Genomic DNA, 10,782 nt, shown 5'->3' with positions numbered 1-10,782 from the left:
GAATGAGAATATCCTTCAGAAAAACGGAAGATGTTTGCAAAACATCTCTTTTATTTGGTCTTTTTGAGACAGGGTCCCTGTAGCCCCAGCTGTCCTGGAACTCACTATGTAGACCAGGCTGGCCTTGAACTCACAGAGATCCGCCTTCCTCTGCCTCCCGAGTGCTGGGATTAAAGGCATGCACCACCACATCCAGCTTGAATAAAACATTTTTAACAGCAGAAACAACATTTCCATGGGCTCCTGTAAACTTGCCCTCACATACGCTTAAGTAAGCGTCTTTCCTTATAGTCACAGCATGCTTGGATAGCCTGCCTCACTCGCTCAGCCTCCTACTTCCTTCCCTTATCTCCATTTTAGGATGGAGCTGCTAGCCTTCTGCACAAGGCCAGGCCCCAGCTTCCACTGCTCTGCACACCGAGGAATGTCTTGCTGACTCCCTCCTTTCTTTTCTCCTTCCTCCCTTCCCCCATGCTGGGATGGACTTCATCCACAGCCAGCTTGTGTCAGTTGCGATGCCTGGAGATTCTGGGTTGAGCAGGAAGGCAGACCAGGCTCCCCAAAAGCAGAGGTGAGCCCTACACACACACACACACATACACACACACACACACACACACACACACACACACACACACACAGTGCTCTTGACCCGCAGCCTCTAGTCCTTGGAAGTAATGCTGGTCAATGGTCAGTCTGCATGTGTCACAGCCAAAGGTCGACCTTGGGCCAGAAAGTGATGTCACAGAGGGTCACTGTGGGGAAGGTTAGCCCTAGGGTGGCAGTTGGAGAAGGGGCATCACTGTTAGTTTCAGGAGACACTGTGGTCCTCAGTGAAGTCTGGGGTGCTTCCTTCCCACCCAGGATGCCCTTCCCACCCGGGGTGCCCTTCCCACCCAGGATGCCCACATCATTACTTCTTTTGGGAGGTGGGGTAGTTTGAATCAGGGTTTCCCTGCAGCCCCTGGTGGCCTGGAACTCAATATGTAGACCAGGGTGGCCTCAATCTCACAGAGCTCCACCTGCCTTTGTCTCCCAAGTGCTGAAATTAAAGATGTGTGCTACCACAGCCAGCACCACTTCCTAGTTGAAAGTGTATTTTAGGGAGCTATGGAACTGGAGCTGACCTGGAAGCCACTTCCCTGTAGGCTAGATTGCATAGTTTTGGTGAACACTATGCAAATTGTTAAGGGAGAAAATCAATCGATGGTCCAACCCCAGCTTTTAAGGCCTAGTAACCACAACGACTGGCATAGCAAACTATATTGGGGCAGTAGTGGCATTTTTATCTTGGGGATAATCAACAGCTACCTAATTGGACTTGTAGCCCACTCAATGGGAGGAAACTTATGTGTGGTACTGTATAAACATAGCCAAATACACATGCCTGGAGAGGTCATAGATCCTAGAGAAAACCCTAAGGCTGTCACATCCTTAGACAAATGTAATTTCTTACTATGTGCTAAATATGGATTCTTAAATTTACAGACAAGTATTTCAGTCACCACCCATCAAAGAAGCTTCTTTTGCAACAGACAGATATTATTACAGAGTTCCACAACTGGCCACCACACAGACATTGTTTGTGACTTGTCAACCCTAAGTGACACATCTACAATGCAACCTCTACACTTAAGGCTCATGGAACATAGTGGAACAAGGGGTAGAGAGAACACTAATGCATCTCTCACCTCTCATCAATGAAGCTCCCTCATACAACAGAGGCCATGGACACAAAGGACACAAATGGCCAAAGCGTAGCAAACAAGAGTCTGCAGAGTGTGGGTTCTTGGACAGGGCTCCTATATTAAACTCCACCTGCCCAGAGCTCAGGGACCATTGTGGTAGAAGGGGCAGAAAGATTTTAAGAGCCAGGGAGGCAGTGTATGACCATATAGAAATCGAGTCCTATAGGCTCGTGGGACCCTGCTCATAAGAATCTACAGCAATGGTGTCAGCATACATAAGACCCATGCAAACTCAAACACAAAAACCCAGCGTAGGACTGGGGAAATGGACAGTAGGGTTCCAATCTTAGCTGAAGAACTATTGGCAACTGATTACTGCTGGGTAAGAGCTGATCTTCTTAAAAGGAGGGAGTCTAGACAAACTGACTAGACCTCAGTGGATGAACCTGCACTGAGGGATGACTGGGTATGTGTATGAGTGTACTGCCTGCATGCATGCATGTAAGTGTACACATGTTGTGCAATGCCTGTGGAGGGCAGAAGAGGGAATCTGGATCTCCTGGCATTGAAGTTATGGTTGTTAGCCTCCATGTGGGTGCTGAGAACTGAACCTGGGTCCTCTGCAAGAACAGCCAGTGCTCCTAACCACAGAGCTATCTCTCCAGCCTCTAAAAAATATTTTATTTATTTGTTTTTGTCTTTTTGAGACAGGGTCTCCCTGTAGCCCCAGCTGTCCTGGAACTCACTATGTAGACCAGGCTGGCCTTGAACTCACAGAGATCCGCCTGCCTCTGCCTCCCAAGTGCTGAAAAAATATTTTTTTTAAAAGAAAAAAAAGGGTTGTTCTGGTTGGTTCACAGTTCTGGAGGCTCCATCCAGGGCTGGGCAGCCCATTGCATTGGGTGTTGGTCAAGGGCAGCAAACCATGGTGGGAGGACATGGCAGAGAAAAGCCGCTCAGTCACAAGCGAGGTAGCAAAAGGGAAGAGGAGGAGACCTGCTCCACAATCCCTTTGGAGGGCATGGGCCCCCCAAACCAAAGGACCTCCCACTAGGCTCCACCTCCTGAAGGTCCCAAACACCATGTGACAAGGTCTCTCTGGGGACCAGGCCTTTAACACACAAACCTTCAGAGACATTTAGTAGCCAACATGCAGCAGGATGCGACCTAAGTCCAACCATGAAATCCATTTACGCTCCCTATGCACCCCACGTGCACAGCCTGGAGGTAGGTTTATACGACACATTTTATAATCCTGTGCAGGAAGCATGGCTCCACCATATGGAGCTTTCCACTTGGGGGCACCATGTTGGCATTGAAGAAGTTTCAGATTTTGTATTTTCAGAGTAGGGACTTCCATCTGTGCAAAGGAACCCATGTGATGGTTAATACTGTCAACTTGACAGGATCTGTAATCGCCTAGGAGATAAGCCTGGCACTTCTGTAAGGGAGTTTCCAGATTAGGTGAGTTGAGGTGGAAGACCCACCCTAAATGCGGGCAGCACCATTCAATGCACTGGGGTCCTGATGGCATAAAGTAGAGAGTGAGCTGAGCACCAGCGTCCATCTCTTTCTGCTTCCTGACTGCAGATGCAACCCGCTGCCTCACCCTCCTGCCACTGGGACAGACTGTGCCCTCAAGCTGTAAGACCAAATAAACCCATCCTTCCTTAAGCTGCTTCTGTTGGGCATTTTGTCACAACAATGAGAAGAGTAACTAAGACAGCATAAAATGCAGGGGCTTGAAGAAGGCATCAGATGCCCCTGGGGCTGGAGTTACAGTTGGTCGTGAGCAGCCCAACGTGGGTACTGGGAACAGAACTCGTGCCCTCTACAAGAACAGTACATGCTCTTAACTACTGAGCCATTTCTCTAGCCCCATGATCCAGTTTTTACATGAGGAAATGACAAGTGGAGTCTATGTGTGAGCGCACACATTGTATGAGTACACATGTGTGTGTGATTATATGTGTATGTGGTTGTGTGAAGGACACATTGGTGATTCATTCACTCGTGTATGTAGCAAGTATTTATCATGGACAGAGGATTTCACAAGCCAAATCTCACAAGTGGTTAACTTAATGTTCTTTCCAAAGAAAAAAGGTCCAATTTTAAGTCTTGGCTCTGCTGCACCCTCACTGTCGGTCTGTCTGTCTGTCTTTCTCTCAGGCTTGGTTTCCTCATCTGAAACACTAAACAACTGCTCACACCCACAGAGGAAGCATGGCTGCCAAATGGTCCCCCGCCCCCCCCCCCCCCAGCTATTCTTAGCTTTTCCACTTTCCTGGGGTCCCTTTGCCGGGCACTTAGGTCTGGGAGCTCATTTGTATCCTCCACTTTAATCATCTCTCACTGGGCTGGGGGAGCGGGGGGGGGGGCACGCTGAGAAGCTAACAAGCTAATGGCTCTTAAAGCAGCCGCTGCTGTTACACATAATTGGACCCCTGGGCTGACTCTTAACTGGTCCCCATGAGATGAGCCACTTGTGCTGGCACGATGTTGAGGCAGGTCCATGTATGTCTACAGGGTTCATCTTCTCATCTTCCCCAAGTGCATGGTTGACATGGCTCCCAACTAGTAAGAGCACTGTGTTAGGAGTCCAGAAGTGTGCCTCAGCTTCTCTCTTTGCATGACTATAACTGTGAATACCTCGTTTGTCCCCCATGAGGTGTCATTGAAGGCAAAGGCAAATTGGAAACATGTCTCAGAGAGATTTAGGAGGCCATAAACACGGGCTCCTCTCCTGAAATCCTCACAAATTAATTTTCATGTGTGTTAGGATCCAAAAAAGGCTTCAGAATTCATAACTTTTCTGGAATTGGTTTGAGTTCTCCTCTTAAAATGAATTTATTTTGGCTGGGCGTGGTGGTACACACATTTAATGCCAGCACTCGGGAGGATCTTTGTGAGATCACGGTCAGCTTGGTCCTTTCTCAAAAAGACAAAAAAAAAAAAAAAATCACTTCAAGGTTGTATTTGTTTGTTTGATGTTGTTTGTTTAAAGAAAAATTAGGAGCAGGAGGGGGCTGGAGAATGAGTGCGTGAAGTCTAGGCACCTGCTCCTTCAGTGTGAGGCATGCTGCAATTCCCAGATGTCCATGTTTTTACTCCCACAGATATAAGCAGTGTCCTCCACACTGGGACACTGTTAACCAAGTGGTGCAGGTTGCTCTGGGTGTGAGGGCTCTTGGAAAGCTGCCAGGAAGCTCAGAGAAGGGACAGGGAGCAGATTCAGACTCCCTGGGGCTGGATGGGGCAGAGCTCTGGGCCTGGATGAAACTCTTCTAGCTGGCCAGTCCTCTCAGGCTGTAACTGGCAAGACTGAAACTGAAAAAAATCAGCCTCCCAGGGCGGGAAGTCAGAGAACTCAGCTGCGGCTCCCTGAGGCAGTTTTACCTCCTCTGAACCACTTAATGAGATCATGGCTTTTCAGAGAAGCACCGCGTTTTAAAAGACATCTTGGTATCTAGAAGTTTCTCCTCTCCTTCCAGAAGACAGGATATAATTCAGATCCAATTACCTCTTAAATAGAATGAAGCAAGAACAGGCCGGGTTTGTCAAGTGTCTCCTGCAAGCCACAGACACTGTGTTAGCTTAAGTGGTATCTCTTTTATCCCTGAAAGAATCTGTCCTACTTAGTTTTAATTGTCTACTTGACACAGCCTAGAGTCAACTGAGAGGAAAGCCCTGATTGAGGAATTTCCTAGATCAGATTGACCTGTGAACATGTCCGTGGGACATTTTCTTGATTATTAATTGATAGAGAAGGGCCCAGCCCACTGTGGGCAGCACTATCCCTAGGCAGGTGGACCTGGGCTATATAGGAAAGCTGGATAAGCATGATCCTGTGATTGATCCAGAGAGAGAGTGCCAGGAAACAGCATTCCTCCATGGTTTCTGCTTCAAGTTTCTGCCCTGACTTCCTGCTCTGGCTTCCTTTAATGATGAATTGTGACCTGGAAGTGTAAACCAAAGAAATCCTTTTTTCCCCTAAGTTGAGTGTTTTATCACAGCAACAGGAAAGAAACTAATAAAGAAATTGTTACAGAAAAATAGGGTGTTGCTGTGACAACCGAGACTATGGGGCTTTTTATGCCCTTGGACTATTTGATGGAGAATTGTGGAGGATTTGGGAACTTTAAGGCGGGAAGTCATTGGATGCTCAGAGCTTAATGGGCTGTTCTGTGGGAGCTGGGGAGGTTAAAGTGCTAGAACAGATGTGGACTGTGGAGGCCTATGGCTTGTGAGGTTTCAGAAGGAAACAGACTTCATTGGGGCCACTTGTGATAAATTTTAAATTAAGCATCTGTGGTTGCTGGTCAGCTGCAGCTGAAGAATCACTGTTATTAATAAGAGGGCAGCAACATTGATGTGAGATCTGTGCTTCATTGAGACAGTGGAAAGCAGTTCCTCAGGGTCAGCACATAGAAGATAATGTCCAAAGGGCCAAGGCTACATCTCAAGCTGATAGCCCCATTTGGCAATGTATGAGTCTCCCAGTCAGGCATGGTGGCGCACGCCTTTAATCCCAGCACTTGGGAGGCAGAAGCAGGCAGATCTCTGTGAGTTGAAGGCCAACCTAGTATACATAGTGAGTTCCAGGCCAGCTGGGGCTATAGGGAGACCCTGTCTCAAAAAGGCGAAAAAAAATTTTAAAAAGTCTCCCATGCGGTACTGGTTTTGAAAGCATGAAAACTGCAAGATTGAGAGGACTGGCACTCTGGCAAGGTCAACATCCCTGAAGAGAGGTCAGGAGAGGTAAAGGTAAAGCCTCAGCTGCAGTGGAGAACCCTGGATATTCAATACGCCAGGACTATGGGATGACATGGGAACTTAGGAACAAGGAACTGAAAGGTTATGTTTTAAAAATGTGTTTGGGGCTGGAGAGATGGCTCAGCAGTTAAGAGCACTGGCTGCTCTTGCAGAGGACCTGGGTTCAATTCCCAGCACCCACATGGCAGCTAACAACAGTCCTAACTCCAGTTCCAGGGGATCCAACGCTCTCTTCTGACCTCTTGGGTCATTGCATGACAAGAGTACATTTACATACAATGCAGGCAATACACTCATACACATAAAATTAAAAAATAATAAATATTTTTTAAATGATGTGTTTGTGTCAAACTGACAGGGGTGGAGTATCCTGCTTAAGGCTCTAGTTGTTAACTTGACATAACCTAGAGTCAACTGAGAGGAAAGCCTCAATTTAGGAATTTCCTACATCAGACTGGCCTATGGGCACGTCTGTGGGAGATTATCCTCATTATTAATTAATGTAGGAGAGTCCAGTCCACTGTGGGCAGTACTATCCCTAGGCAGGTGGTCCTGGGCTATATAAGAAAGCTAGCTAAACAATCCTGTGAGAGAGCCAGAGAGCAAGCCAGCAAATAGCCTTCCTTCATGGTTTCTGTTTCAAGTTCCTGTCTTGAGTTCCTCCTTGATGACCTTCAGTGATGGAGTGTGACCTGGAAGTGTAAGCCAAATCAACCCTTTTTTGCAAGCTGCTTTTGGTCAGAGTATTTTATCACAGCAACAGAGATGAAATTAGAGCATAATCCAAGAGGAGTTTACTGTCATCTCTACCTTACAGAAAGGACAAACCAGGCAAGTGGAAGTTAAGGAAATTTTACTAACAGTTCAAAGGCAATAATGACCTAGAGTTGGTCAATCCCTCAAGTTAGAATCTATCCATCCATCCACCCATTCATCCACCCAACCATTACTCATCTATCCACCCAACCTCACCACCTCTCCACCCAACCACCTATCCCTCTATCTATCCCATCTCTCTCTCTACCCATCCATCCATCCAACCATCCAACCAGTCACCCATCCACCCTTCCATATATCCACCTACCTATCTACCCAACTACCCCCATGTGTTCATCCATCCATGTGTGTGCATGTGTGTGTGTGTGTGTATACATACCTACTCATCACCCAACCACCAACCATTCATTTATCCAACCTACCCATTCATCTGCCTGTCTACCCATCCATCTACCCACTTATCCTTCCATCCATCTATCCATCCACCATCCATCCATCCATCCATCCATCTATACATACATACATACATATACACATACATATACACATACCTACTTATCCAATCATCCACCCACCCCACCCACTGAACTATCCATCCATCCATCCATCCATCCATCCATCCATCCATCATTTTGAAGGTTCTCCCATAAGCCCAGCACTGGGAATTTAAATGTGTATATAGGAACGAAACATTGTCGCTGGTAGATTCTAGGCAGGTACTACTGCTAAACCTCATCTTTAGCTATCAGTTCACAGCAACCACCAAGTGTTTTCTGTGGTGGTGATAGAGAAGGAAAGAAAGAGGGAGGAAGCAAGATTCCCAGGGCTGGGCTACGAATGTGCCCCAAAGTGACCCTGCTCTGCAGCAATGCTGTTACCATTTCTTGGAACCTAGCCGAGGAAGGGCCTGGCTCAAAGTCAGTGGTCAGGAACACCAAAGACAAAAGCGGGGTTGGGGACGGGAAGCGACTCATCTACAGGAAGCTATTCCTCAGCTCTCATGGGTGGTGGCCAGGAAGGTGGGCCTCAAGTAGCTGAGGGGTTCAACTTTTCATGGAAAAGGAGATTTTGATATGCAGTCACCCAATTTTCCCAAGTTCATTATTTTTACTTAAAACACTATGGATACCAAACAGAGGCATGGCCCACTACCAGACTCCCGTCCTGGTTTTGATTCTCTGTGGCTGTCTGATTCAGGGGAGAATGACAATGGTCTACGTTTAATCATTTACCATGTCCGCAGGGTGGGCCAGGTCCGTCACACACCGCCACCTCATCTAATCCTTGCTACGGGCAGATCATTATTACGGCCCATTTAACAGGGAAGGAAACTGAGATGCAGAAAAATCTCTGGGCTGGGCTGTAGCAGGACTGGGAGTCCCATACTCGAAGTCCAGACCCTTCCCTGTCCTGCGGCGCTGACACACAGCAGGATTTGACCTGGGCTTCCACCCAGAAAGAAAAAAGATGTCAGTCTTTGAACGGGGCTTAGCAATTCCATTTAAGCCCTCAAAGAGCCAAGGGGGGTTTTCATGGAGTTCCCAGCTGCCAGGAGGCCTGAGGGGTGCTGTTTACCATCCAGTCCTGGGAGCCCAGGCCCTGGTGAAGAGATTTTGAACAAGGCTGTTTAGCCTCATAACCAGCATGCAGAGGCAATGCCATTGTCTTGGTGACAGAATAATTACTCATGAAAGCCTGGATTTGCTCTCCAAACAGTTTCTTGTGATGTCACTTTGCATCAGATACACAACCCTTTGGTCACCCGTGACAGCTCTGTAGCAATCCTGCTCCATCACACACAGACTGTGAAAGAGAACAAGTCAGGGGTCTGAAAACACTGCCACAGAATCTATCTGGGGCTGGCTGCCAAGGAAAGGGTTAAGCCTGGTGCTTCCACATAATAGCTTAATGCCTTCTGCTGACCCCAAGCTCTACCAGGAAGGCTAAGGATTCCAGCGAGCAAACAATAGTTCAGATTGTTCTGAAGAAAACTAGTCTGGCAGCATCATTTGCCAATAATTTTCTGAACAGCTTTAACTTTTTTCTGCTTCCTTGACTTAAACCCAGCCTGAGAGCAGCAGGCAGACAGTTCTCAACCTAACAGAGCCCAGGGAACAAGATGCCTGCCGGAAGGAGGCACTCACAGGGAGAGCTGAGGGACAGAAGTGCAGACCCTGAGGGACACACCCTGGGTGGAGTCAGGAATGCACCCAAGGCAATCCTGCTGAGTAGCAATGTCAGCATTCCTGGGAACCAGAGACCAAGAAAGGCACACATCTGTCCCTCCAGTGATGGACAGGACCATGAGCCATGGTCACCAAAGTGCTGGTTTAGAACTATCCGTGTGAGCGTCATGGGTGAGCAAGGCCCTTAACCCGTCTGGCCATGTTGCTGAGGAGCCCTACCTTCTCTGTCACTCAGAGCCCCCACAGCGGCGCCGTCGTCGCTCCGCGTCAGGGTTTCCCAGCGGTTACTGCTTGCTGCGAGGCTGGGTGAGATCACCAGTTCTAACATTGCCTTGTACCTGAGCAGAGACAAAGGGAAATGTAATTTATTCATTAATTATGCATGCTTACTAATGATTCTGATTTCTTCTCCTAAGGGTATAAATATCAAAAGCTGATTACCTACTCCTACCCTTCTAATAAATTCCACATCATACAAATTCACAAAGTTTTTGTCAAAGGGAGTTAAAATGGAAATGTAGTCTTTGCTCCTGGAGAACACACCCGGCTCCATTAAAATGCACACCTCTTGTATTCTGAATTTTGTCATTAGAAATAGCATGTTTTGGTCTCTGTTCTGTGTCACCCCAATGAACTATCTTAAGACTTCCCAGCAGAGGGACAGATGACAGGTGGAGAGGAATGTTTGAATTTGGACTTTGAGAGACCAGAGGCTGAGGACAGGGGCACTTGGAGTTGGCTGTGGTTATGACAAAAAGTAGCAGATGCTTCTAGGACCAGGCCTGACAGTGTAGATCTGTCATCCCAATGCTGAGGCAGGAAGATCACAAGTTCAAGGCCAACCTGGGCTACAGAGCACATTCAAGGCCAGCCCAGGCAACTTTGTGAGACCTTTCCTCAAAACAGAAAGTAAAAAGGAGGGGATGTGGTAGAGCAAGTGCTTGTCTAGCGTGTTCGAGGCCCTGTGTCCCATCCCTAGGACCACAAAACAAACAAGTAAAGGCAACAGAACCCCAGGATCCTCCAGGCTGTGACTCCACAGCCCAGCACAGAGGCTCCTTCCGAGAAAGAATGCTCCAAGTCTGGGCTTGCTCTGCTCAAAACAGAAAGTAAAAAGGAGGGGATGTGGTAGAGCAAGTGCTTGTCTAGCGTGTTCGAGGCCCTGTGTCCCATCCCTAGGACCACAAAACAAACAAGTAAAGGCAACAGAACCCCAGGATCCTCCAGGCTGTGACTCCACAGCCCAGCACAGAGGCTCCTTCCGAGAAAGAATGCTCCAAGTCTGGGCTTGCTCTGGAATTGGGCAATGTGTAGAATGTGTGTGTATGGCGGGGGTGGGGGAGTGAGGGGGGGAGGGG

General features: G+C 47.8%; 1 protein-coding gene across 1 annotated transcript in view; it reads right to left on the bottom strand.

Moving 5' to 3' along the window:
* The window catches only part of Eya2 (EYA transcriptional coactivator and phosphatase 2), a 165,536-nt gene that overhangs the window by 121,134 nt on the left and 33,620 nt on the right, over positions 1-10,782 (bottom strand). The window contains exon 2 of the mRNA XM_008827425.3: positions 9,644-9,762. Within this exon, the coding sequence (XP_008825647.1) occupies positions 9,644-9,752 (109 nt within the window). The 5' untranslated portion in view covers positions 9,753-9,762. The remainder of the gene's footprint in view (positions 1-9,643; positions 9,763-10,782) is intronic.

Source organism: Nannospalax galili, unplaced genomic scaffold (assembly GCF_000622305.1).
Source record: "Nannospalax galili isolate Female #2095 unplaced genomic scaffold, S.galili_v1.0 scaffold492, whole genome shotgun sequence".
In the NCBI taxonomy this organism is placed as follows: Eukaryota; Metazoa; Chordata; class Mammalia; order Rodentia; family Spalacidae; genus Nannospalax; species Nannospalax galili.
The sequence above is the reverse complement of the archived record's forward strand: the minus strand, read 5'-3'. Positions and strand labels throughout refer to the sequence as shown.